This window comes from Dendrobium catenatum, unplaced genomic scaffold (assembly GCF_001605985.2).
Source record: "Dendrobium catenatum unplaced genomic scaffold, ASM160598v2 fragScaff_scaffold_537, whole genome shotgun sequence".
Taxonomy (NCBI): domain Eukaryota; kingdom Viridiplantae; phylum Streptophyta; class Magnoliopsida; order Asparagales; family Orchidaceae; genus Dendrobium; species Dendrobium catenatum.
In genome coordinates, this window is record NW_021318999.1 from 238,179 (window position 1) to 265,914 (window position 27,736).

A 27,736-nucleotide genomic window follows, 5' to 3' on the forward strand; every position below is an offset into this window, starting at 1 on the left:
TACTACTCTGTTTTCATATTGCAATAATAAATTTTATTTTGTCATTATTTTTTTGTTGTTTCTAAAAATACGGTATACCAAAAATTCACTTTTTAAATCAGTTTTAAAAAATTATTTTCTCTATAATAATTTTAAAAATTAATAAAAAAAGAAAACCTAAATAAAATAAAATAAACCGTCAACTATTGTAGAAAACTTAGCGGAAAATATTGTGAAGCTTCTTATGCTCACAAAGCTAAGAGAGGTAAAGATGAAAAAAAATGTCCTCTTCATACTAAAGAGCAAAATGTTGAATGACAAAGCTATACATCACAATTAGTTGAATAATAGCTGCAAAAGAACAATTATTACGTCCTCCGACCGAATGCAGAGAAACATTCGGTCCCAGGCAAAAATCGCGCGGTACCGAGGTGTACTGAGTTTTTTGAAAAACTCGGTACACCTCGGTACCGCGCGATTTTTGCCTGCGACCGAATGTTTCTCTCATTCGGTCGACCGAACCAAATAAAACTTCCGTTCAGAGGCATTTGGTGGTTATTTAATTGGCTTTTACAAAATAATTTATTAATATTATACCTAAACATAGCCAGTATTGGTTCTTTGTAAACGCCAACTCCTTCAGTTATATTTGTCGGTCAAAATTATCGGCCCAATAAAAAAATTCCCAATCAAATAAGGAAAGAAAAATGGGCCTATGAAAATTGGAAATCTGTTCCGAACACACGACAGCGCTGAATGGAGGCATAGACGGCATAGTGCATGGTCGGCGCCAAAGATAAGATAAATGAGACTTCAACGATCAATGTTCAATGTTCAATGTTCAATGATATTATTTATTGTGAGAATGCAGTCATACAAAGCATATCTATTTTCCGAAAAAAATTACGGTGGGAATATTTTCATTATACTTGAAAAACGTTGGAGTTGCTCGAGTAGTAGATAAGATTAGAGAGAGTCAAGTCAAATGATTTGATTAGGAGTGTTAACATATGATATGACTCAAAAAATTTGACCCGGATCCGACCAGAACTCTTCACGAAAATTTCGGGTTCGAGTTGACCCGTTTAATAAATAGTCTGGTTTGAGTTTAATTTTTTGACCCAATTGATATATCGGGTTGGGTTTGGGTTAACCCACGAACCCAAAAACAACTTGTTTGACCCACCCTCGCTCGCTCGGATCTTGCCTCACCTGTTGTGTTGGCACTCACCCTCGCAGCTTTGCGCTTGCCCTCAAACCCTCGTGCGCTTGCCTTGCACTGGCACTCGTAGGTTAATGGGTCGGGTTGGTTTTAGTTCTAGATTTTTAACTTGTTTGGACAAACGTGTTCGATTCGGGTTAGATGCGTTAAAAGTGAGTCAATTTTTATTTGACATGTACCCAACCTGAAAACCTATTTTGACACCACTATGTTTGATCACATAACATGTTAGTCGTATGATGACATGATTAGAATAGAGCGGATGTATTATTAGATTTGGCTTATGCTAAGAAAGATAGAGGCAAGCCTAAAAAGAAAAGGTTAGAAAGCATTATAAATGATATTTTTCATTAGATTTAAATGATAATTTGACTCCTAATAAAACACAATAGAGAAAAAGAATTCATATAGCAGATCTCATATAATGAGATAAATACTTGATGTTGTTGTTATTATTGTCGTAATATTTTCATTTAAATTTTATTTAACATAACTTTTAATTAATTTGTAAAGTTTTTTTTCTGAATCAAATTTTAAATTTTATATCTTGGCCCAAAATTTCACCATATGTTATGTATTAAATCTTAACTCAAAATTTCTCTAATTAATTTTAATTTTCTAATAATTTTATAATTATGTGATTTTAGCCCATTGGATTTTTCTCTTTAAAATATTATTTTGACAAATACTTTATTTAAAATGGAATTTGGAGGATCCTTAAGTTGAAAACAAGAATTTTTAATTTAAATATTTCAAATTGACCTTTTTATTTTGAATGGGATAAATTTTTTGAGGACATGTAGTCATGTAAAGCTATCCATGCAAATGATAGCAAACAATATGAATCTTTTTCTACACCTCAAGATTCTATGCAAATGAAACCTAGAGGAAAAAATTTAGTTAAGACATCCTTATATAAGACATATTATGATTGGTTTAGAAGTCTTTGAATTTGTACTGAGACTAGTGTAAGTCAGAATGTCACATACATCATTAATCTTATAACATATCTAATGGCTTTGAAGCCTCGTGGACATATTTTGCATCAAGATATTCCATTTTAAGAGTAGACGTGTCAATAAATGACCTGCTCCACCAACTCTATCTGAAAAAATTTAGATTCAGGTTAACCGGTTTAATTAACGGATTGGATTCGACTTCTATTTTTTGACCCGTTTATTAAATGAGTTAGAGTTTGGATTGACTTGTAAACTTTCTTTTGACCTGAAATTGACCAATTTAATATATTTTTCCTTTTTTTTTTTTTTACTTATGATCATAACCTTCTTATTTTTTATCAAATATTTTAAGTTTTATAGTTAAGAAGTTATATATAGTTTTTTTAATCAAAATGGGTTACTATATCAAGTTCGGGACATTCGAGTTGCGAGCACATTGGGTTCTAATTGATCTTTTTGATTGGTTTATTAAACGGGTAAAGTTCGAGTTTACTGAATTTTGGTCCGGTCAATTTCGGATTGGACCCGAACCGGACCCGTCAGTCAGTTTTGACACCCCTACTCAAAAGCATTGTGAAGGCCATGGCCATTTTGCATAAAAGCGCCTAATTTTTTTAAGGGAGATTTACATACATACCACTTAATACTATTCTATTTACATATTTAACACCTAAAATTTTAATATTACATAAATATCACCCATAGTTCATTTTCATATCAAATATGAGTGGTAGAAATGAAATATATGAGTGGACGGAAAGAAATATAAGTGGTATATTTGATATTAAAATAATATAGGGTGGTATGCATGTAATATTAAAGTTTTAGGTGTTAGATATGTAAATAGGATGTTATAAAGTTGTATGTATGTAAATTTCCCTTTTTTTTAATTAATAAATTTGCATTTACAGTTCCATTAAGTTTTTTATTTTTATTTTTTAAATTTTTACAGTTCCATTAAGATGCTTAGAGGAGATCATGGGGCCTTGAATGTAAATCCTGCAAAATGATTGTATTCTATGAACTACATAGGATCCACCTTACAGACTCTCAATACTGTTCCTTTTTTGGATTTGACAAATGTCGACTAATAGTTCTAACTACATATGTAATGTCTGATATATATTATATATTGTGCAAATCATTGCATACACCAAAAAGCTAACTGTTAATGTATAAGAGACTTTAGCCCTATAGTCTTTGGCTTTGTTTGGGATAGCTTCCTTACTGAAGTAGGTTTTTAGTATAAAATTTTTTTGAATTAGAAATTTTTGTACTAGAAAGTTGCTTTGAAAAGTAATAAAATGTTATCCCAAATAAAGCCTTTCTTTTCGTCTATTTTTGGTATTTCTTTTATTTTAAGAGCATGTTAATGTCTTACAAGTGGTGTGCTCACTTTCATCATATCAAACATATTTAACATTTTGTCAATGTATTGAGATTATCATAAATTTAAAATACTTATAGTTTTGTCCTAATCCATTCTCATTCCACGAGTCTTCTTGACTTCTCCAGCTCCTTCATACCAAATTCTTTTTAAAATTGCCTATTAAAATTGTTGGTTTTTCTTAATGTTGACCCATATATTCAATACATCATCAACATAAAAAAACCAGATGATACAATGCTTGCTTTTGAGTGTCTTTTACATAGAAAAAATAATCACCATTGTATATATGAAAGTCAATCTTTACTATGAATCTATTAAACTTTTGATATCATTTTCATGGGGCTTTCTTTAAGCAATATATGCTTTTGTTAAGCTTATTGACTAGATTTTGTTAACCTTGTTTACCAAAACTTTTTATTTGAATATATAATGTAGATGTCTTCATTTAGATTGCAATAAAGAAATGTAATCTTAACATTCATCAGCTCTAAGTACAAGCCTCTTCAGTTACAACACTCCTTTTCCTTTACAACACTCAACATGAAACACATAATTATCAATTTAACCATATGAGAGAAAATTTTAGTGAATTCAATACCTTTCTTCTATTTGAAGCTTTTTATTAAAAGTCTTATGTTATAGCTTTTAGGGTAGCTTAGTCAATATCCAACCATTATTTAGGTTTCTTTTGGGGCTACTTTCTTGCTGCTTCTTAAAGTAGCTTTTTAATATAAACAATTTATTTTTTGTACTAGAAAATTGGTTTAAGAAGCAGCAAGAAAGCCGTCCCAAACGAAGGCTTAGTCAATCTCTTATTTAATTGACATGTTCTACTTAGATGAATCTTTAACTTACACAGCTTATTTATAACATTTTATTACACTTGCATCAATAAGTAACAAATAATATATAGATGGAGAATGAAGGTTAATAGGCATTCGAATTTTTTGTGATCTTTTGACGACTATCATAGGGGTGTTGGGTTGAATTTGATTTTGATCATTTTTTGTGCCTCCTATCTTTAATCAAAATTAATGACTTTTCTAATTCAATATACCCAATAGTGGAGGCCTCTTTTGCAATCTTGCTTGGATTGTCTTTGTACATTTTAATTTGTTTAAAAATGGCATTCCAAATTTTGATTATTTTCTCATTTCAAATATTTTAAAATATGTAGCCAATATCATCAATGCCAGAACAAAAAATAACACTTATTTGATTTTGGGTCAACTTATTCCTTCAATTATGATCTATATGCACATAATAAAGATAACCAAAACCTTTCAAATGCAAGATACATATTGTAATAATTACTTTTATAATGATTGGGACACTGGATGATTCAAATTGAATATATTAAAATTTATATGTATGCTTGGAACTATTGATATTTTAGAAAACATTTAAAGTCATGTTTATTTTATTTGGGTTTAAAATGGGGCTTGTGAATTGAATTTAGAATGAAAACTATCAAGTTGAGATTTGACATTGCGTGCATTGTGCCCTCTTTGATTGTCAGAGCATTGAGATTGAGAAGTACCGCTATGACGCTAAGGTCTCTATTTTGATTTGAAACCTCCCTTGGGGTGCGTTGCGAGGCTAGAAAGAGTGGCGTCGTGTTGCTAGGTCAGTTTTAGTGTTTATATATATAAATATTCAAACACATTACCCCAAAATATTCCCTCACCTTAATTTGCCAGGAGAAAAAGGAAAGAGGAGAGGATAAGATAGGATGTGAGAGAAAGGAAGGTTCGGGATCGTAGAGCTGATTTTGTTAGTTGTACCAATTAAAAAAAATTGTTCATCTCCATGTAGGTAGTTACCCTATGTGTATTTTTTATTATTTGAATTTTCATAGATTTTATAAATTTTAATTTGATCAAAAGTTGTAAAAGATATAACATTTTGATTTATAACAAACTTTAACATTGTAAATTTTAAATAGATATGCTTATTCTACACATTTACATATGATTAATTATATTGAAGTTTTATTGAGCATTTATGCAATTTGAGGAATATCTTCTAAGAAAAGCATCACTTTAAAAGTTGGATGTTCTACATTACTGAATAAATTCATATAATATTGATGCCTATATTTACATACATACTTAAAAGCATATGGAGTTAGATACACATACATTGCATAAGAATAAACTCATAGAAATGGTAGACATTAAACATACAGATGCACCATTTACATGTGATTGTAGCACTAATATTACTTATAGAAGCATTTATGATTCATATATAGCATACAATGAATACAACTGATTAGGGATGTCAATTTTTGACACGACTCGAAACACGACCCGAATCCGACTCAGAAAAATCCGGGTTCGGGTTGAACAAATCAACCCGTTTTAAAAATTGGGTCGGGTTCGAGTTGACCCAACAACCCGAAATTGACCCGAAAGTGACACGAAAACTCATATTTGACCCGAGATTCCGAGATTGACCCGTTTTTAACCCGATTTTGACCCGAAAATCGAATATTGACCTGATTTTGACCCGAAAAATAGCAATTTTAGGTCAACTTTGGGTCATTCGTGTCGGGTCGGGTTGACCCGGACCTGAATAGGGTCGGGTTCGGGTCCAGAAACCTGACCCGTTTTTAAAAATGGGTCGGGTTCGGGTTGACCCGAACAGTGCCGGGTCAGTTCGGGGTTTGACCCGAACCCGACCCACTGACCCGAATTGACATGCACCCCTACAACTGATAGCACAGTATTCGAGATTGTAATTATTATCTTGATATAAATTGATTTATTTACTCTTCTAGTACATGGTAGTGATTTATTGATTTCAATGTAATGATTTCTAAGTTTTTATCAATTATTTATCATATTGATTTGTCCTGCTAGTGATTGATCATTGTTCATATTAATAGTTACTGATTTGATATTAATTGAGATGAGCATGCATATTAATTTTCAAGACCTTACAATTAAAAATTTGATAGTTGAGGTCTTTTGTGGGGTTTATAAGCTCATTATGTGGATTTGATTAATTTCATGTTTGAGAAAGAGCCAAGATCCTATGGAGTAAAGTTGATCGAAATCTTCTGATTTTTTTTAGAATTTTCTATATTTTATTTTATTCTTTTGAGGTCAAGAGCTTAGTGAGATAATTTGATTGTAAGTGATCTATTGACTATTGTAAATCGAATTTTGATGCATAAATTGCTTCAGCTGGCTTTTCTTTCATTAAAGAGAAATTAGAGGCTTTGGTAGATTAATTAAGAAATGAAATAGATAATTCTTTCAATTTAGTTCTTAGGGCGCTACACGTAGTCCTATGCTTTTATCCGTTTCCTTCAAAGTTATATTCATTATTTCAAAGACTATTCTATTGAGTTCTTGGGACTGATATCTTTATTTGAATCTCATTAGTAGCATAATAATTTTAAACTTTTTGCCATCTTACTCTCTATCATTGTTAAATCACAGGTATTTCATTTTTTGCACCGTTCTTATTTTTAAAGCTTTTCTATCATAGAAATCTTAGTACTAAAAAATTGGTTCATAAAGAAGTAAGAAAGATGCCATCATTTGAGACAGCTTATTTGCTACTTTCTAAAGCAAATTTTAAGTATAAAATTTTTCTGAAATCAGCAAAAAAATAGTTGTTAAAAGCCATACCAAACGAAGTCTTAATCTCATTGTTGAGTTCACCATAATAATGACGACTTCTTCTGAGGTTTGATACCAGAGTTCAATCTACCAAACTAGTATGTCGACTCCTCCTAACTAATCGAGTTGAATTGAGCTCAATCCAATTGATTTTGGATGTTCATATAAATTCATAAAATAATTTATGTAATCAAACAATAATATTTGAATATATATATATATATATATATATATATATATATATATATATATATATCAAAATAATTATTTCTAATAAAATTTTCTATCTAAACAAAAAATTATATCTAACAACCCTCACAACTAAATCAATTATTTTACAATTGACTAAATTATAATATATCTATAAATCAAGTCTTCTTATATCTAGATAATTTTTTTTTATATAATAGAAATACTAAGAAAAATCATGCACTTAGTATTATATATTAATAATGATAATTAGTATGATCGATGTATATCCATTCAAGGAGGTAACTTTACCATATATTTATGTAATTCTAATTATACCGTTGCAAGTAACATCACAGATTATATTGAAGTACTGATCCAAAAAAAAAAAGTTAGATGATAAGGATGGCGATGCTGTCCACGTCGATTATATTATGATTTTATTATAAGTGTGTGGATCACACGTGTGCGGGCCACTCGTTAATGATATAATTATTATCTTTTTATTGCTAAACGGTGTCTTAATATTTCGAAAAGATAATAATTATATGATATTTCTATGAAAATTTAGAATGGATTAATTTTTTTTCTTTCTATTATCTTTTATTTGAAAATACCAAAATAATTTTTAATTTAGATATTGTGGAGAGTGCATCGTGGTCTAATGATGAGATTTGATTGAACCTTTTAATGAAGGGGTAATGCTTCGATCTATATGTTAAAGAGATTTGATTAATATTTTATGTTAGGCTTTGTGCTTGACTTATGTTAAGAATGGTAGAGGTAAGTAGAACTAAAAATGTTTGATTAGAAAATATTAGAAATGATCTTTCTTTATTAGATTTAAACGAGAAATTGACTTTTAACATGACACAATGAAGAAAAAAATTCATGTAGGCATCCCCACATAGTGGGGCAAAAGCTTGTTGTGTTTTATTCTATTTGTTGAAATTAATTAGAATATCTGTTGTCTGTTTCAAATTTTGATTGGAAGAACTTTAATCTTTTTCCAAAGCATAGATCTTTGACTTGGTCTATCCTAATTCAACACGGTATGACTGGTCTATTTGTGGGTTATGTTAGATTAGCTTGTGACATAAACAACATGGGCAAGATGTATAGAGTAGGAGATGAGTGATACCATAATAGAATTGTAACAGTTCAAATTCTTAATTATTGAGATATTGTCCTCTTTGGCCCAAGGGCCTCACATGTTTGTTTTATTGGTGTAACTTCTTAGAAGGTCAATCATCCTAGAATTTTTCTAAGATGAGCATGCTTAACTATGGAGTTTCTTAATGAAATTCTCACAATTATATCAAAAGGCATATGGGTGTTTAAAAGTTTAACTTCTTTTTACTTAAAGGGCTTTACAATCTCCCCTACATAAGTAATTGACGTTCTTATCAATATCATTATCATAGAATCATCCACAAGGTAGATAAGATTCTAGAAATGACCACTACAAGTTCAAGTGGCGACTCCCGCCACGTAGCACTTTGTCCTATACAGGGTTCAAGAGATGGCTTGATCCCATGACATTTCATTTTGTCTTGTATGACACTTTGTTCCTATCTTCCGATTGATGTATTGCTCGGATATCATTTGTAATCACTCAAACTTTTAACTATCAAGATATTATCCGGTTTGACCTAAGGGCCTCACAATTTTGTTCTATTGATATAACTTTCCAAGAGGTCATCCATCCTAGAATTTCTTCGGGATGAGCGCGCTTAACTACATAGTTTCTTAATAAAATTCCAACAATTACACCAAAAGGTGCATTGATGTTTAAAATTTTAGTTTCTTTTCACTTAAAAGGTTTAATAATCTCCCCCATTTAAGTAATTGACATTCTTGTCAGTATCCTTATCTCAGAATCATCCACAGAAAGATGAGATTCTAAAGGTGGCACCTACAAGTTCAAGTTGTGATTCTCGCCATGTAGCACTTTGTCCCAAACATGATTCAAAAGTTGGTGACTCCCATGGCATATCACTTTCTTTTGTAAGACACTTAGTTTCAATCTTCCAGTTGGTGTATTGCTTTGATATCATTTGTAATAGTTCAAACTCTTAACTATTGAGATATTGTCTGCTTTGGCTTAAAGGCATCACGATTTTGTTCTATTTGTGTAACTTCCTAGGTGGTCACCCATCCCAAGATTTTTTTGAGATTAGCATGCTTAACTACGGAGTAATTTCTTAATAAAATTCTGACCATTATATTACACTAAAAGCCGTCTTGGTGTTTAAGAATTTAGCTTCTTTTTACTGAAAGGATTTCATAAGATCAGAATAATAAGGAGCAAGAGGGCTAGCAAGAGGGAGCAAAAATTATAGAGGATAAGATTTATGAATAACAAAATGAGGAATAGTGGACCTATCATCCACTATATGTGTATTTGTGATGTCATTAATTGAATCACAATTTCGTCGCAATAACGAATAATTTTTACTCCTTCCACCAATTATTTTGATGGAACTAATATCCTTCTCAAATATATAGCAAATTTTCTTCATATTTATAATAAAAAATTCATTGTTAAAAGAATTGCATTATTGCAATTGCAATGAAAAATACCACAAGTTATAAAATCTCCACAACTTTGCATTTGTTATTTGTGATAAACATTTTTCATCATAAGATTAAATCTTTTGTAAGAACACAATGCAATTTGTAAGTTCATTACAAAAGTGTGAAGAGCAACTATCTGTCACCAAAAAAAAAAAAAAAATCATCACAAATTTGTTATTTTCTAGTAATGACAGAGCTATATATGCAAGGGATTGGTGGTGGCAAGAAAAGGAGCAGTGGCACTCAACCTGGTGGCATACAGAGGTCAATGAAGGAGGTATTGGGATGAGTAGAAACATATTAATGGCTAGGGCTAATAAGTTTATCACAACTATTTGAAGGGGTTATTTGGTTGAATGTTTTTAAAATACATCACAAAAATATAGTGAACTAGAAAGTACTTTGAATTTAAAGAGTTGTTTGTTTATTTATAAATCAAAGATGTTGAATTTCTTAAGGATATATTTCAAAAAAAAAAAAAAAAACTATATATTTCTTATTTCAAAGCATGTAGGAGCTCTTGTGAGAATGCAAACTATATGAAAGGCTTAGAGGAGCTCATGAGCGATGGCGGTCGAGGGAGACAATGCAAGGGGTGAGGCTAAGGCTTCTTTTGAGACGGTTTTTTTATTGTTTTTTGAAGCAGCTTTTTAGTACACAAATTTTAATTTTTTAATTAAAAAATGATTCAAGAAGCAGTAAGAAAATCGCTCAAATGCTTTGTTTGGGACAACATTATTATTATTTCTTAAAACAGCTTCTAAGTACAAAAAATCAAATTTTGTACTAAGAAGCTGCTTTAAGAAGCAGAAAGAAAGCTGTCCCAAATGAAATCTAAGTATGATGATGAGTGGTTTGCAGTAGTAGGTCAAATGAGAGAAAAGACATTTGAGGGAAGTGAGTCGGAAGTCCCTTATGACGAATATAGCAACACGCAAAGAGGTGTCGGAAGGGGGCGATGCTAGTTGATTTAGACTTTGGCACGAATTTTGAAAATCGGATTACTAGAGTGATTTTGAAATGGATTAAATTTTTTAGGGATTTGGATGTATTTCTAAATCAAAAGTCAAAATTAGTCAAAAGCATGCGCAACAAATATGAACACTAGCAACTAAATAGCCCCAAATATTTCAAATCATAATGAGAAGTCTATTTTGTTGTGCACTCTAAATATATTCAACTATATGGTTATTTACAATTATAAGAGTATATATATTTGGGTGGTGCTCCACAAAAGAAAAAAAAAAAAAAACAAATCTAAATTAAAATCGGCCAAAATTGAAGTCAGTGTCATAGTTTAAAATTTTATTTGGCTTTTATACATAATAACAAAGCATATCCTCACAAGTAAAGAAATATAACAAACTTTGTACTGTTCTTTGTAAAATAGAAAGAGAATACCAAAAGGTATAGAATGTAGACCTGGACGTGGTAATCGGCATCAGGACAGAGTTCTACTCATAAAATTGAGTTTTGAAGTCTCTTCTGAGTCAACTTTCCTAATAGTTTTTTTAACTATTTTTTAAAATATTTTTTTAGCATAAAATTTTTTTGAAATATAATATTTTTACTAGATCTATTTTAGAAAGCTGTACCAAACGAAATCTTTATTTGAAAAAAGTTTCTTATTGCTTTGCTTTTCAGATCATAATCATTTTTTATATTTGATCACTATTTTTTCACTATTTCAAAAAAAAATTGTGCAAATAGCTTTTCAGCAATTTTCAAAAAAATTATTTTATCTACAACAATTTTATAACCACCTTTTATAAAATGTTTTATCTGTCCCAAAGAGGACAAATTATTCTGTGCGGAGACCGGACGTAGAACGCCGTCCGGAGACCAACTAGAATGCGCTACGTCAGCGGTACTAAGCACAGGAGTAACGTGGCGCATTCTGGTTGGCCTCTGGATGACGTTCGGCATTCTCAGGTATATTTTTTTTCCTTTTTTTTATGAATTGATTATGTATATTTGTTTAAGTATAATTGACCTCATGTATTATATATATATATATCTATAACTTGGCTTATACTCTAAGTCTAATTAATATTTTTTAAGAAAAAATAAAATTATAATGTTCTTTTTTCAATTATAATTATATATGTTCAGCTTATTTTGTTACAAAAAATAATTGTTCCACTAAGCTTTAACAAAAAATAATTAATCATCATAAAATGATCAAAATTATTATAAACATGTTGAAAATAAATAAAAAATATCTAAAACAATTATTTTTAATGACGTCCTAACTGCATGAGCTATAGTGTGCATATTGTTAAATAGAACATCATAAAAAGATAATCCAATGAGCTCAAGATCGTTCAATTATGAGGTCATCAAGACACTTAAATGTTGAAAGAATGATATATCATATATGATCAAATGGTTTAATATAAGTCATATGGTGGAGGATTATACAATTATGATCAAATTTACTAGAATGAGAATCTTACAAATTATAAATAAAGCATTACTCTCCGCATAAAACAGACTTGAATGTTAGTTTGAACAGTGCTTGAAGATTTGAATGACTCTAGAGCTCTACTTGATATTTAACATCAAGAATCACTACCATTACTGTTTATGTCCAACCACCATCATTTGACCCTCATTGATCAATCTTCATCTTTTGACAACTTTTGCAAGCTTGTAATAGTACATTCATCATTGTCCACAGGGGCGGAATCACTGTAGCGACAGGGGGGGCAATTGCCCCCCCTGAAAAAATGTAAAATCCCTTTAAATGTAAGGGCTGTTAGGTAATTTGCCCTTCAATAGGTTAAAATTTGCCCTAATATCAGATTTTTCTGCACGTTTGCCCCGCCGAACGAAAAAATAACGCGAACCGAACGAACGCGCTCTGCTGTCTGCTCCGAACGAACGCGATTCCGCCCCTGGCTCCGAACGAACGCGATCGCCCTCTCCATCTCCATCTCAGGCTGTTTTGATTTTTGGTTCTTGAAGCTTGAATCGGAGGAGGCGACCGGAAAGGACTTCATTTTCTGGTAAGTTTTCTTCGACATTTTTTTCGTTCTTCCGCCCATTTGGTTGATTCTTTCGCTGATTACGCGCTCCGCTGTCTGCTCCGAACGAACGCGATTCCGCCCCTGGCTCCGAACGAACGCGATCGCCATCTCCATCTCCATCTCCAGCTGTTTTGATTTTTGGTTCTTGAAGCTTGAATCGGAGGAGGCGACCGGAATTCGGAAAGGACTTCATTTTCTGGTCAGTTTTCTTCGACATTTTTTTCGTTCTTCCGCCCATTTGTTTGATTCTTTCGCTGATTTCGCGCTTCTTCGACCAAAATTTTTTGATTCTACATAACCTAGAAACAACTAAATAAGAGTATCTCACAGATTATAGAACGGTAAAAAGAAAAGGAATCCAAACGGTATTTTTTTCTCAGTTATGTATCAGAAGCAAAAAAAACTGTGAATTACACTTTAATGGTTAAATTTTCTCATTTATATTGTGTCTAGCTATAGAGAAATCATTGGGCTGTTTAGTTCAGCATTGTTCAGAACTTCAGATGTTTTCTGAAGAGTCCTAGTTTTGATATGTTTTCTGAAGAGTCCTAGTTGATATGTTTTCTGAAGAGTCCTAGTTGTGAAAGCTTTCTCATCTATATTTGTTCATCTATATTTGTTCATAGCTTTGATATGTTTTCTGAAGAGTCCTAGTTGTGAAAGCTTTCATCCATGTTAATTCATTATCTAAGTCATGATATTTCTATAAATGGGCATTTAGTTAATAAAATAAGCATAGCATAGTTTTTGTTATGATGTAAATATTTTAATTGACGGTTGCTTTTTCTTGTTAATAAATTTCATTTTAGGGTTACATAATGGAGCGTTATTTAAAGAGAAAAGAGCGAGTAGAATTTGATATTAATAATCTACCATCAGATCCAGGACTCCGACTTCCTATTTGGAGTTATGATGTTAATGATAGAGATAAGATTCGAAGATCTTATCTACTGAAGGGACCTCATCAACCGAGAATTCATCAATTTCCTCAAACTTTATATGGAAATATTGCACGTAGGTTCAACAAAAGTCCAGAAAGAAATATGTATTGCTGCATCAGCTGAAACTTTAAGATATATCATGAAAGATATTGGTAACTCGTACTTCTCAATTATAGTTGATGAATCCCGTGATGTTTCTACAAAGGAACAACTTGCTATTGCTGTGAGATATGTAGATAAGTTGGGCCAAGTGATTGAAAGATTTATAGGTATCAAACATGTCACATCCACTAATGCAGTTACACTAAAGGCAGCCATTGAAGACATTCTAGCTAAACACTCTTTGAGCATACAAATGATACGTGGTCAAGGTTATGATGGGGCATCCAATATGCGAGGGGAATTTCATGGTTTAAAGGCCCTTATTTTAAATGATAATCCTCAAGCATTTTATGTTCACTGTTTCGCTCATCAACTCCAATTATGTTTGGTAGCAGTGGCAAAGAATCACTGGCAAGTAAAGCATCTCTTTGAGTTCACTTCTAGAATTATTAATACTATTGGAGCTTCCTGTAAGAGATCTGATACTCTTAAGAGTATTCAGCATGATAAAGTCCTTCTTCATCTTAAAAATGGCAATCTCATAAGTGGAAAAGGTTTGAATCAAGAGACTAATTTACAAAAATCTAGTGATACTCGTTGGAGTTCGCATTTTCATTCTTTGATTAGTCTCATGCGTATGTATGCTTCTGTGATTGAGGTCCTAGAGATTGTTAAGGAAGAAGGGGTTCATGATCAGCAATCGGTTGAAGCGGGTGTTCTGATTGATATAATGGAATCTTTTGATTTTATTTTTACAATGCATTTGATGATTGATATATTGGGCATTACGAATGAGTTATCGCAATCATTACAAAGAAAAGATCAAGACATTGAAAATGCGATGAAATTGGTTCAAGTATCTAAACAACGACTGCAACTACTAAGGGAGAATGGATGGAATGCTTTACTAGCCGAAGTGACATGTTTTTGTGGTGTTTTTGAAGTTGTTGTTCCAAACATGAATGAAACATATAGAACTCGCCGTCGAGCAGTGCGAAGAGGTGAAGAAATAACAAATCTACATCATTATCGTGCAGATTTATTTTATACTGTAGTTGACATGAAACTTCAAGAGCTAAATAATCGATTTTCTGAATCTAGTACTGAGTTACTACTTTGTGTGTCATGCTTAAACCCAAGTGATTCATTTCATGCTTATGATGAGGGGAAGTTGATATGTCTAGCAGAGTTATATCCAAGTGATTTTTCTATAATTGAAGTTGTTGCTCTTAAAAGTCAATTATCAACTTATATTATTGATATGCAGACCAGTGAAGAGTTCTCCTCTCTTAGAAGTATTGTTGATCTTGCAAAGCAGATTGTTAAGTTCAAGAAGAATGATGTGTATCCTCTAGTTTACAGACTTATTACTTTAGCATTAACTTTACCAGTTGCTACTGCTACAGTGGAGAGAGCATTTTCATCAATGAAAATTATCAAACATCGTTTGCGTAGTAGGATGGGTGATGATTGGCTCAACGATTGTCTTGTGCCTTACATTGAAAAAGATGTATTTGATTTGATTCCCAATGAAGATGTAATCCAATATTATCAAAAAATGCAAAATAGATTGATAAAATTGTAATGATTTACAACTTTTACATCATATTGGAATACAAGATTTCACTTTGAATTATGTCCACATTTTTGTTTTTTATTTTTTTAATATTTTTCTATTAATAAGAAAATTTTGCCCCCCCTACAATGAAAGGCTGGTTCCGCCCCTGATTGTCCACCATCACACGACCACCATTATCTGCCATTATTGTCTGACCACCGTCATTATCCTTCCCTTCTTAAGCAAGCCATATTATAATTACATAAGACTAAAATCAAATTCATTATGTTACAATCATGTCTTTCCAACTAAGAGAAGTGGACCTCTATAATTTTGATGAATCATTTCATCTGGGTAGGCCCTATGTTTTTTTTTTTTTTTGCTTCCTGAAGTTTCTTGAAAAAACTCTGGTGTGTTATGTGTTTATCTTTTTTATATGTGTATGTGTGTGCATAATCTTCATGCAAAATTTAGATGTATAATTATCTCTCTATTTCCGTGAATTTTCCAGCACACTATAAATGGTGTCATTTGTGGGAAATATGATTTTAAGTTGGGCCGGGGTCCAACCCTTGCTATATCTCCAAAGGTCATTCACATCAATATCATATGTATAATTTTTATGAATAAGTCCTTTAGCTTTTTATTACTTTGGGTTTAGTATTGAAACAAGAAAGTCAAAATTAGGGAGCAACTCCAATTATAACTCAAATGGACAATGTCTTATATATTATTATAGTCAAAAAATGTCTCTCTTATGTCATCTATTGTTGCATCAGTTCTATAAGAAGCAGGTTAGGACAGAGAGCAATCATAGTTTTAACATTTAAGGCACATTCATCTTAACTCCTAAGCATGATTATAACTGTTAAGTCCTTCCGTCCATCCTTTTTCTTTGTATCCAAACTATCATGTTAATACTTATTATTATGCTAAAAACCCAAAAACACTGGACCTTTTTCAAATGAATTGAAACTAAGAATTTCAAATCAAGGATTTAAGTTGCGTAGAAAGACCTAATATTTCAATGTTATAAATACGCACTTGCAAATAACCTGAATTAAAAGACTAAAAGTTAAAGTTTGCGAAATAAACTTTCCTACAATTAGAACAATATAATAAAGCTTTAGTGCAATCAATGTTGAGACAATTAAAGAACTAATTTGAATTCTTTGATCACAATTTATTAAATCAGTAAGCTAATTACTTATTTTAGAATTAATTAGTTAGTCATTTGCACCAAACACTAAACAAGAATATCTAAGGAGAACTTGCAAATACATAAAAATAAATCCTAACCCTAAATTTTTATCAAGCAAGGATAGATTATTAACCACACTCTTTTATACTTTCATTAATTTGCACAAGTTATTACAAGAACATTAGCAAGTTGTAGATCGAGATTAACCTTAAAAATATACATTTCTTAAAAGAAATTAGTTAGGAATAATATGAGTACTCCATCAACTTGTGACGATAATATTGAGAATTTTGATCTCCTTTTCTCAAAATTCTGTAAGTCAATATAGAATAATCTATCTCCTCCACTGAGTTCCATTCTGTATGGTGACATATTTTGACTCTATTTTCTTCTCTATCATTTCATCATCATAAAGGATGCCTCCTTTTCTTGCCTGGATTTATATTCTCCACCTGATTTTTCGTTTTATAGATCAATATATCCAGCAGCTCATCATCAAAGCAACTCAAAGCTTACTGTTTTGGTCTTTTTTCTTCCCTATCGCTGTTTTTGATCTTTCTACTATTCTGTAGTGGTTCTATCTGTTAGCTTTTTTTAATTCTTTGTGCTGTTTGTACTTCTGTTTAGCAACTATTGCCTCGCTCTAGTTACTTCTAATTTTGTAATGTTGTAGGCAATCAACTCCATTCAGTAGCTTCCCAACAGCTTTTCAGAAACAAAAATAGTGCCAGATTTCTCTTCCATTCATTGATTTCACATTCTTGCCTTCTAGTGGTGGAATCTGGAAGAGCTTAAGAAAGGTAATTGCACATTATGAAACTTTTTTATAAAGAAAAATAAGCAATTTAACTTATTTGTCCACCTTCAATAAATGTAGTTGTCTCGAAAATTTAAAAAAAAAAATTTCTTTTCTATTATATATATATATATATACAATTTTTCAACAAAAAAAAAATCTTATATAAGATTATGTATTCAACAATCATATTTTGCCCACCCTCAAAAGAGAAGTTAATTTCGCCCCTGCTGATGGAGAGATTATTTTGTGCGGACGCCGAACGCAGTTCACCATCTTGAGACTAACCAGATTGGCCACGTCAGCGGTATCGAGCCGCGGTACCGAGCAATACCGAGCCGGGTACCAAGCATGGGGGTGATGTGGCGTATTCTGGTTGGTCTCGGGACGGTATTCGGCGTCTTCCCGGACAGCGTTAGGCGTCCGCCCGGACAGCATTCGGCGTCTGCACAGAATAATTTCACCTCCAAATGCCGTCTGTTTTCCCTCCTCAAAAACATATTAATACTATTCATGACCTCATTCTTCCTCCACCAACAAAAAGAAAAATTCATTAATATAGCATAAATCTCTGTATGTGCAAAAACAAAAGAAAGCAAAGCAATATAGTAACATTTAACCCAACAAAAAATTCAACATCAAACTAATACAAATTACCAACAACACATGATTCAAAAAATATATATCTTCTATTCTCACTGCTTATTTATCATTCATTCACAAAAGAATGATAAGAGGCTAATTCCGAAAAAAAAAAAAGAAAGAAAGAATGAAGAATCAAATATTAAGATGCAACAGCACTTAGCAACTTTTTTTTTTAGTTGAAACCCACAAAGGGGCCTACGCGTTAATATAAATAAAAATTTACAGGTCCTTAAGGGGTAAATCAGCCCACTAATGCTCGGAGAGCTACAATCATTAAAAGAAAAGAAACAAAACTTAAGAGCCAATAAACCCCATCTAAACAAAATACAAAATACCCTAAATACATTCTAAGGCGGCACAAAAGAAGCGCCCAAAAAATAAAAAGCTCCAAAATAAAACATTCAGCACAAGCTTTAAGTCCAAAAAAAACTCCTCCAGGTTAAGGATAACCTGCAAAAAAATTCACAACCAAAATTGAAACAAAATAAACAGCCAAAAGATTAGAACTTACCGGTCATCCACTAAATAAATCCTGCATATTTCATCCATAATAACCCTGCAACCATAGACTGGCACATCAGAGATCCCCTGAAAAAATCCAGCTTTGTCCATCCCAAACAGCACCGAAAACTTGCGAAGGTATTCCAACCAGCAGCACCAGAAACCAAAACAACCAAAATTAGAACAAAGGGAATAAAAAAACACATAAACCTCAGGTAGTAGGTAGCCCCCAGTACCAACAAAACCAGCAAATGCACAAGAAAGAGAAAGTAGTGAAACCAAGGCCAAGAAGATGGAAATTCAAGCCGAACGGATATAAGGTAAACCCAGTTTATCAAGCCTAACTAAACTACAAAGAAAAGGAGGCAGATTAGGCTCACCAAATTCCTCCACGACATTAATCTGGCAATCCTTCTTGGCCAACCAATCAGCACAAACATTACCCTCCACTTAATTAGCACAAGCACTTTATCCATTAAAAAAAATGTATTCAGACCACACTGATTCCCAATGCACATATCAAATTCTGCATGTAGTTATGCATTAGATGATATACACTGTTTGAGTTTTCTTACATGTATTTTTTATAAGAGTTAAATGGTGTCTGTGCGCAAATCCCTCAAGAACAATCACATGAGTGAAAGGGTCATAGACCAATGATTAGAGGAGAGGATTTATTTCTTTAAAATCATATATTTGGGCCACATAGTTTGAAATTTATAACTCAATATTTAGAATAACTATAATATATATTTATGATCTATTTGAGATGGCTACAGTTTTTTAGAAAGCTGGTTGTGAAGATTTTTGTGGGGGAAATAATTTTGTTATTCTGATTGTAAAAAAGACGGCTTTCTAGTTCAAAAAAATTAATGTTTGTACTAGAAAAAGCCGCTTTAAGAAACAAGAAAAAAGCCGTCCCAACGAAACCTTAATCTTTAACAGCAACGCTCAATTGGGAAGAAAGAGTTGATCACAGTACTGAAGAGAAGAAGTGATATTGGTTCGGCTCAAGCCTCAGCAGAAACTCAGAAAGCGTTGGTGCTGACAACGCCACACCGTTTCTGAACGCGGCCTGAGCGAACCAATACCATTCATCTCTCCATCTGCAGCTCCGAGCCATAAAACTCTCTCTCTCTCTCTCTCTCTGTCTGTCAACTCTTTCTTCCTCCAGTTTGTAAGCTCTTAGGAGAAGCTCGTCGCTTTAAATAGACATTGTTGCAAAGTATATTCACTTTGATAGAAACGATATCGGATTTGTTTGAAAATATTGTTCGGAGTTTTTTATGTTTCCAACGACGACGACTCTCTCATGAAACTTGAATCTTTAAACTCTTTTATTGATTATAAATATTCCAAAAAATAAAATTTATGATTTTATTTAATTTGAATGTTTCTCTATTACTTGACTCCGAAGCCATTAAAAATCTTTTTCTCTAATCAATATTTTGATTACGTTTTTATTATGTTGAATTAGTGAATTGCTTATCTATCTATATAATTTTTTATAATCTTCCAACGACTATGACCTGATTTTTAAATGTACGCTAAGTTGATTTGTAACAAATCAACGGTTAATTAATTATTAATGAACAAAAATTTGTATTTTTCTTTTTCCTGAAGATTATTATTTTTTATGAAGTTTGATATTATCGGTGCTTTACACTAACTTTTATTTAATAATTAAGGCTTTGTTTGAGAAAACTTTTATATTATTTTGTTTTGTAGATCAATTTTTTTTTAAGATGGAAATCATAATTTTTGTTTGACTATCATTTTTTTTGTTGTTTTCAAAAAAAAATTTGTGGTAGTAAGCTGTTTTGTACAACTTCTTAAAAAGTTATTTTTCTCCACAACAACTTAATAAACCTATTTACAATACACTATAATCCTTTTTTTCTTAAAGCTATAGTAGTCATTATAAATATACCCAAAGGCTCTATTTGGGGTGAAAATATTCTATGCAGAGACTGGGCGTAGAACGTTGTCTGGAGACCAACAAGAACGTGCCACATCAACAGTCCAAGCCGCGGTACCGAGTAATATCGAGTTGCGGTACTGAGTGAAAGGGTGACATGGCGCGCGCATTCTAATTGATCTCCGGACATCCTTCTGATCCCTATTTTGCTTTTGAGACCACGATCATAATTTTATTGGATTGTCGTTGTTTTCTTATTGTTTTTCAAATATTTCTATGATGGAAAGTTTATTTTTTGCAACTAATATAACTAAGGGTTCATTTGAGACAAATTTTTTATTGTTTTTAAAATAAAATTTTTAGTAAAAAAATTATAAAAAAAAATTATACTAAAAAAAATGAAAATAACAAGAAAATTGTCTCAAACAAAACTTAAGTTGTTTTCCCCTCAACTATAAAATGGTGCAACTATTTTGAACAAAACCCCTCTACAGTTTAACAACTCATCATGATTGATACCGTAAGTGTACGACAAATGCAAAATAAAAATAAAAAAATGAAAAAAAAAAGTCAATTGAAAAAAAAAAAAAAAAAAAAAAAAATTTTAAAAAAAAAAAAAAAAAAAAACCACATTATCTTTATTGGCATCCAAATAATGAATGCACATTTGCAAGATTATGGCCTATTAGAGACACAGCTTTATGATTGTTTTGATTTTGAGATCAAAATCACAATTTTGTTTACTCGGTGCTTTTCATAAACTTCTATGGTGGGAAGATATTTTTGTTAGTCTGTGTGATATTTATTTGTGTCGATCAATCAGACTGTAGTACTGTTACCTTTATGGTGTTGTGCACCCGAGTGCCCCAACGTTACAGAGTTTGCTGGGAGAAATGATAAAGAGCATAGCGCAGCGCTGTATAGTGCCACAACACTATGGGTTTGATCACCACAACATCATCAAATAAATCAGGATCAAAGGTTTGAGCGCTACAGCTTTCCAAATTAAGTCACAGTACTTCAAAGCAAATTGAACAATTTTCTTTCTCATTTTTCTCCAAGGTAGCATCCCTTGGTGCTATATACTTGACATTTCTCTTTTGTTTTGAGTGTGAGAACGATCTAAGAAAGAAGAGAAGCAAGAAGAGGGTAAGAACTAAGAGAGATCTGTATTTATTTATCCTAATTTTTATAGTGAATTTCTTGGTGAAATGTGGCTCCGCAAATTTTTCCGGATTTTTAGTTTTTTCCACATTAAACCTTAGTACCCTTTTATTTTTGTTGCTTTTACTTTCTTATTTGTTTCATTGCATGATTTACTTCTACATCCCCAACAATTTTTTTGCAACTAGGGCATCATTTGGGACGGCTTTCTCATTGCTTTCTAAAGTAGCATTCTAGAACAAAAATTTTATGAAAACAAACAGGAACAGTGCCCAAAAGCTGTTCCAAACGAAACGTAGATCTACCAATATATGCAAATTATAAGAAAGTTGTTGTCAATACTTGCAACAACTTTCAAAATAATTAATTTTCTCACAACTTTTTTACAACCAACTTTATACAAAGCCGTAGCAGCCCCAAACAAATTCTAAAATGAAAAGAAATGGATTGCAATTAAGTTATAAAAGATAAGAATAACTTGAGAAGAAAATTTAAGCTATTTTAAACATTAACGTTATTAAAGAAAGAATTAAGGACTGAAGATAGAAGCTGGCGCAGAAACAAGAAGAAAATTTAAATAAGCTGATGCAGCAGGAATGTCAATGGAGGAACCAAGCTATATATGATGGCCGGGCCAAATGAGAAACCAGAAAACGAACTACAAATATATCATAATATTCAGCCAGCCTGCATTTATGCTGTATGGGTAAAGGTTACAGGTTCTCGCTAGCTAGCTCTTTATGTTCAATTCTATTTTTTATTTAGTTGTTGCTGATCTCGTCTCTGTTCATTAGTAAATTGCTTTATTATTTTTATTTTTCTTGCAGAGATGAGGATGCTTAGGTGGATCGATGAGTGACTTTACCCTTAGAGATAGGATACGAAATGAGCATATACAAGAAAAGGCTGAAGTAGCACAAGTGGAAAACAAGATTAGAGAGAGTTGCCTTAGATGGTTTGGTCACATTAAATAGAGGCCTTCTGATGACCCGGTAAAGAAAGTTGAGGTATTAGATTTAATTTATGTTAAGAAAAGTAGAGGCATATCTAAAAAGACTTGGTTAGAAAATATTAAAAATGATCTTTCTTTATTAGATTTAAATGAGAATTTGACTTTTAACATAACACAATGGCGAAAAAAAAAAATTATGTCGCCCACGTAGTGGAACAAAGGCTTGATGTTGTTGTTGTTATTGTTATTGTTGTTGGATTATGGGAGTTAGATTTGTTTTGATGAGTATAGTATAATAAACTTGAGATTGTATAGAAATTCAGAACTGTATGATGTGATCATTTAGATTTATATATATTTATTTTAATTTTTTCTTATGAGAATAGGATTTTTTACAAAAAAAATTTGTTTGGAACAGCTTTCTTATTGCTTTTTTAAAGGAGCCATTTAGTACAAAATTATTTTGACAATAAAATTATTTTAAAAAATAGTAAGAAAGTTGTCATGAACTAAGGTTTCATTTGTGATAGCTTTTTATAACATTTTCGTACAAAACTTTCTTGAATTAGAAAATTTTATACTAAAAAACTGTTTTAGAAAGCAGTACGAAAGCTGTACCAAACGAAACCTAAACCAAAGTCACCACTTTGTTTGGATTTCAAGAGGCTGCCATCATTGCTAAGATTTTCACAAAGTTTTAATTTATTACGATCAAGCCCTAATTTTTTTTCTTTGTAATGCCTAAATTATATATACAACACTCAAATATTACATCATAAATATCATTAAAATTAACTTATTTAAAATAAAACACATCTTCACGCCTATATTTTAATGTAATTTAGATGTTATGATAATATATAAGTAATTAATATAGAAATTTTGGAGTTAGATGCATAAATATATAAGAATTTTACCGTATGAATGTAAATTTCATTTTTGGATTTGCAAAATCCTATGAACATTGATAGGATTTAAGAGATTTTGGAGGTGTAATTAGGGGTTTTTTTTTTTTTTTTTTGAAACAGACATTATGGTAGTTTAGTGTTGTTGAAATAATTATAGTTTAATATATCGTTGGGGGTCTAAAGCTAAGTGCTGGGGATTTTAGTGTTTAAATATTTATGGTATAAGAGGAATGGATTAAGAACTTAGACGTTTCATTCTTTGGAGCTTTGGTTCTATTTGGAATGAAGTAATTAGATGAGGATTTACATAAATTAATTCAGAATATCCACATATTCCAATTAGAAACTATTGCAATCAACTTCATATCATATGAGCTCAGTCTTAACATACCTGCCCAATTGAACTTAGGCTTCGTTTAGGACGACTTTTTTACTGCTTTCTAAATAAGCTTTTTAATACAAAAATTTCTTAAACTAAAAAAAAAATTACTAAAAAGCTGCTTTAGAAAACAGTAATAAAATTGTTTCAAACAAAACCTCAATCTCTCAATTTAGTTAGTTATAGCACAATTGAATCCAATATCGATCTAATCCTAATATGAACCAAGGAACCTAGTGAGTTTAGCCTAAATAGTTCAAGCTAATTTACATCACTTGAGCAGCTTGCTTAAATAGTCAAATATATCTAATATAATTTAGTGCATAAGATCATTTCTCGTAATTTGTCATCAACTCACCTTAATTATTGATTAAGCTAGCCTAATCATATGACTATGTGTAATTTGAGCTCAATTTGATACCTCTGATGTATAAAAAGCTGCATCAACACATTAAGTATTGAAGTCATGCTCTCTTAGAAAATAATACTTCTTACGCATGATCCCTCACATATGACATGCTTTATCAACTCTCACTCGCTAATGAGATTGGCTATATGATGCTTATTGTAAGTCGGAATATGTAGTATTCTATAAATTCCTTAATTCTTTTTAGTGATTTGATCTTAGAGATTTCTTGATTTTTTTTTATCTTAGACTTAAGTTTAAGGTTGATTTCTATAGTTGTGATGTTATTCTTTTTTTTTTTTTTCTTAATTAGGCCATTTCTTAATAGTTGTCTTAGTGAAATGTAACTGAAAAATTTTAATAAATTTGGCTTATTTGAAAATAAATCAAACAATATTGAAATATTATATCCAATTTATTATGGTATTAGATATCAAGTGTTCATTTAATTATATTTGACGAAAAAAAAAACTCTAGAGTTCATGTTGTAATACCATATTATCATGTTTATTATATTAATACAATGGTTGCATTATCTATTGTGCAATTGTGTTTATTTGTTTTAGTGATAAAAAAAGCTATGACATTGTGGTAAGTGTTTGGAGTTATTAATCACTATTAGAATAAGTATTGAGCAAGGTTATAAAAATTGGACTTGACAACAAATTGGAAGGAGAAAGTCGAACCGGATGACAGGGGCGGACCCAGCCTTAATTTTTAAGGGGGCAAACTTATAAGTAATTGTTGGTGTTGCCTTGAATTTGGCTCGACCTTTCGCTACAAAAAATAGGACAATAGCGATCAAACAATAAATACAAGAAAAAAGTGGCTAAAGATGATTAATCATTCAATTTCTATTAAAATGTATGTTGAAGTTGCCTTGAATTTGGCTCTATCCATATTTGTTTATACCCTTGATCGTTGTACGCCTTGCATATATGTCGAGAGTCCAAGGGGGCAATGCCTCATGGCGGGGGACAAATTTTAGTTGTAAGGATATTTTTGGAATTCAAATTAACAATTATCTTTACTATTTCTCTTTGCATTTGGTTCATCATTTCCTAACAATTACACCTATATATAATGTGTTTAATTATGCTGGGAACAATTGCCTAAAGATCTTATTGTTTTTAAAACTTTTAGGAGGGGGATATATATATATATATATATATAATGTATCATTAAATTTAATATTAATAATTATATAATTTAAAATGAGCTTTAAAGATATTTCAGACTCCTAACAACCTATTCTAAAATTTTTTTTTGACATCTTATAATCACAATTTTTTATGTGACTTACTATATGACAGAATATAAAATAACATCTAAATATCTGAAGTTCTTTTGACAAAAAGTTTGATAGGTGAGAATGGTCTTTCATATGTTACAAATAAAGGAAATTTTGTATTAATTTGAATAAATTTTATTTTACAGATTCATTAAATATTAAAAGAAAAAAAATGCTGATATCGTTCTACCAACCACCGCGGAAATATTTCCCTCGATAAATACACCTTCTCCTTCCACACTGGCAATCACAAACTCAATAAGTCAATAACCCATGGCCCTCTCCTCCCGCCGCCTCCTGCTCCACTATACAATCACCAACCCCAAGTCCGCCGCCGGCGAATCCTCCCCCTCCTCCACTACCTTCGACACTAACGTCATCATGATCCTTGCCATCCTTCTCATAGCCCTCATCTGCGCTCTCGGCCTCAATGCCATCGTCAGCTGTATTTTCCGCCTCTCCGGCCGCTCTAGTCAGTCTTTCCCTGTCGTCCTCCCCGGCGCCGCCGCTCGCCGACGAGCCATCCGCAAGGTCCCGGTCGAGTTCTTTTCAGCCGGTCTTAAGCTGGCCGGCTCCGATTCGGAGTGCGCCATTTGTCTCGCCGAGATTGAACCGGGCGACCGGATCCGACTTCTTCCTCTCTGTCGCCACGGCTTTCACGTGCCTTGCATCGACCAGTGGCTTTTAACCCGGCCCACCTGCCCGCGCTGCCGCCAATGTCCCTTTGTCAGGATCCCGAAGAGCTCTGGTTGTGTCAAACCGGAAGAGGTGGACCGAACCGGCATTGAGCCGTTGGGGCCGGAAGAATTGGAAGTAGGTTATAGTCTGTAATTATCCTTATGTCTATAGTATCCCCTGCAAATAAAAATTAGTAACAGAACAATGTTTATAATCATATGCGAACGTGTAAGTGCACTGTAAGGAACCCCAAGGTATGGGCCCAAGAGAGGGTTCGATTGTAGAGATGGTTGTTAGCATGTGAGGGCTGCGGCAATGGAGATAATTGGAAGAGTCATGATGTGTCGTCCGTCTCCGTCCCCTTTAGAAATTAATTAGACTGTTGATTCAAGAGCTGACCTCGGTCAACCTACTTTAAGGGTGAAAACGAGTCGAGTCAAGCTCAAGTCAGATCAAATTCGAGCTGGACTCGTGAGCTAGATCCCGAGCTCGAACTTGAGTTGAACTCAATAGACGAGCTCGAGCTCAGCTACTTCCGCTGAAAATGCTTGTCGAGAGGCCGATTTGCGTCCGCTTTCGCCTGCATCCTCGTCTAAGGTTATGTCCACATATCGCATTCGAGTTTACACTCGCGTGTCGTGTCCGCCTCCGGCTTGCGATCCACGTCTGAGGTCCTGTCCCATGTCCAAGCCCACCACCCATGTATTGTGTCTCAGCCCGATCCGCATCCGAGCGTGATTTCGTACCACATCCGCATGCTTTCATTTCCCACCTGTGTACTGCATCCCGTGTAATCAAGCTGGCTCGCGAGTAATTGAGTTGAACATTAACTGCAACAAACTCAAACTCGTTAATGAGTCGAGCCCAAAACTCGATAAACTCGGCTCGTGAACTCGTTAACAAGTTGAGCTCGAGCCAGCTCTTATCACTAGCACCCGTAACCAACTTGGAAGCATGAGAAGTTTTCTTCTTTTTCTTTATTGATTTTATTACCTTAAGTTTTACTCTCCAATATGAGAAATTTGAAGTACTTGACTAGCTATTTATAATTCGCAAATTGATACGGTTGGATATTTAATTAAGTTCATCAGATAGAGTGCTGCAATTAAAGTGGTACGAGAAGGATTTATGCCACAAATCAATTAGTGAATTCTGAGTGTCCAGCACTCCTACACTAACAAAGAAAAACTTAAATGGAGAAAACTGAGCCTCTAAAACAAATAAATAGCTATAATCGTTAAGCAAGCCTTTATTAAGAGAATAATTACCCCACTTGCCATTATTTGTGCGTTTGAAAACACGTAAGATAGTTCTTTAGT

At 32.5% G+C, this 27,736-nt stretch overlaps 2 protein-coding genes across 2 annotated transcripts; both read left to right on the top strand.

The window, feature by feature from the left end:
• The first annotated feature begins 14,057 nt into the window (after positions 1–14,057).
• On the top strand, positions 14,058–15,605 carry LOC110109411 (zinc finger MYM-type protein 1-like). Its single transcript, XM_020840478.1, has one exon. It carries the CDS (start codon positions 14,058–14,060, stop codon positions 15,603–15,605), a length of 1,548 nt encoding a protein of 515 aa, XP_020696137.1.
• Positions 15,606–26,012: 10,407 nt separating this feature from the next.
• LOC110109412 (RING-H2 finger protein ATL78-like) lies at positions 26,013–26,690 on the top strand. Its single transcript, XM_020840479.2, has one exon. The coding sequence runs from the start codon at positions 26,013–26,015 to the stop codon at positions 26,568–26,570; it is 558 nt and encodes a 185-aa protein (XP_020696138.1). The 3' UTR covers positions 26,571–26,690.
• The last annotated feature ends 1,046 nt before the right edge of the window (positions 26,691–27,736 follow it).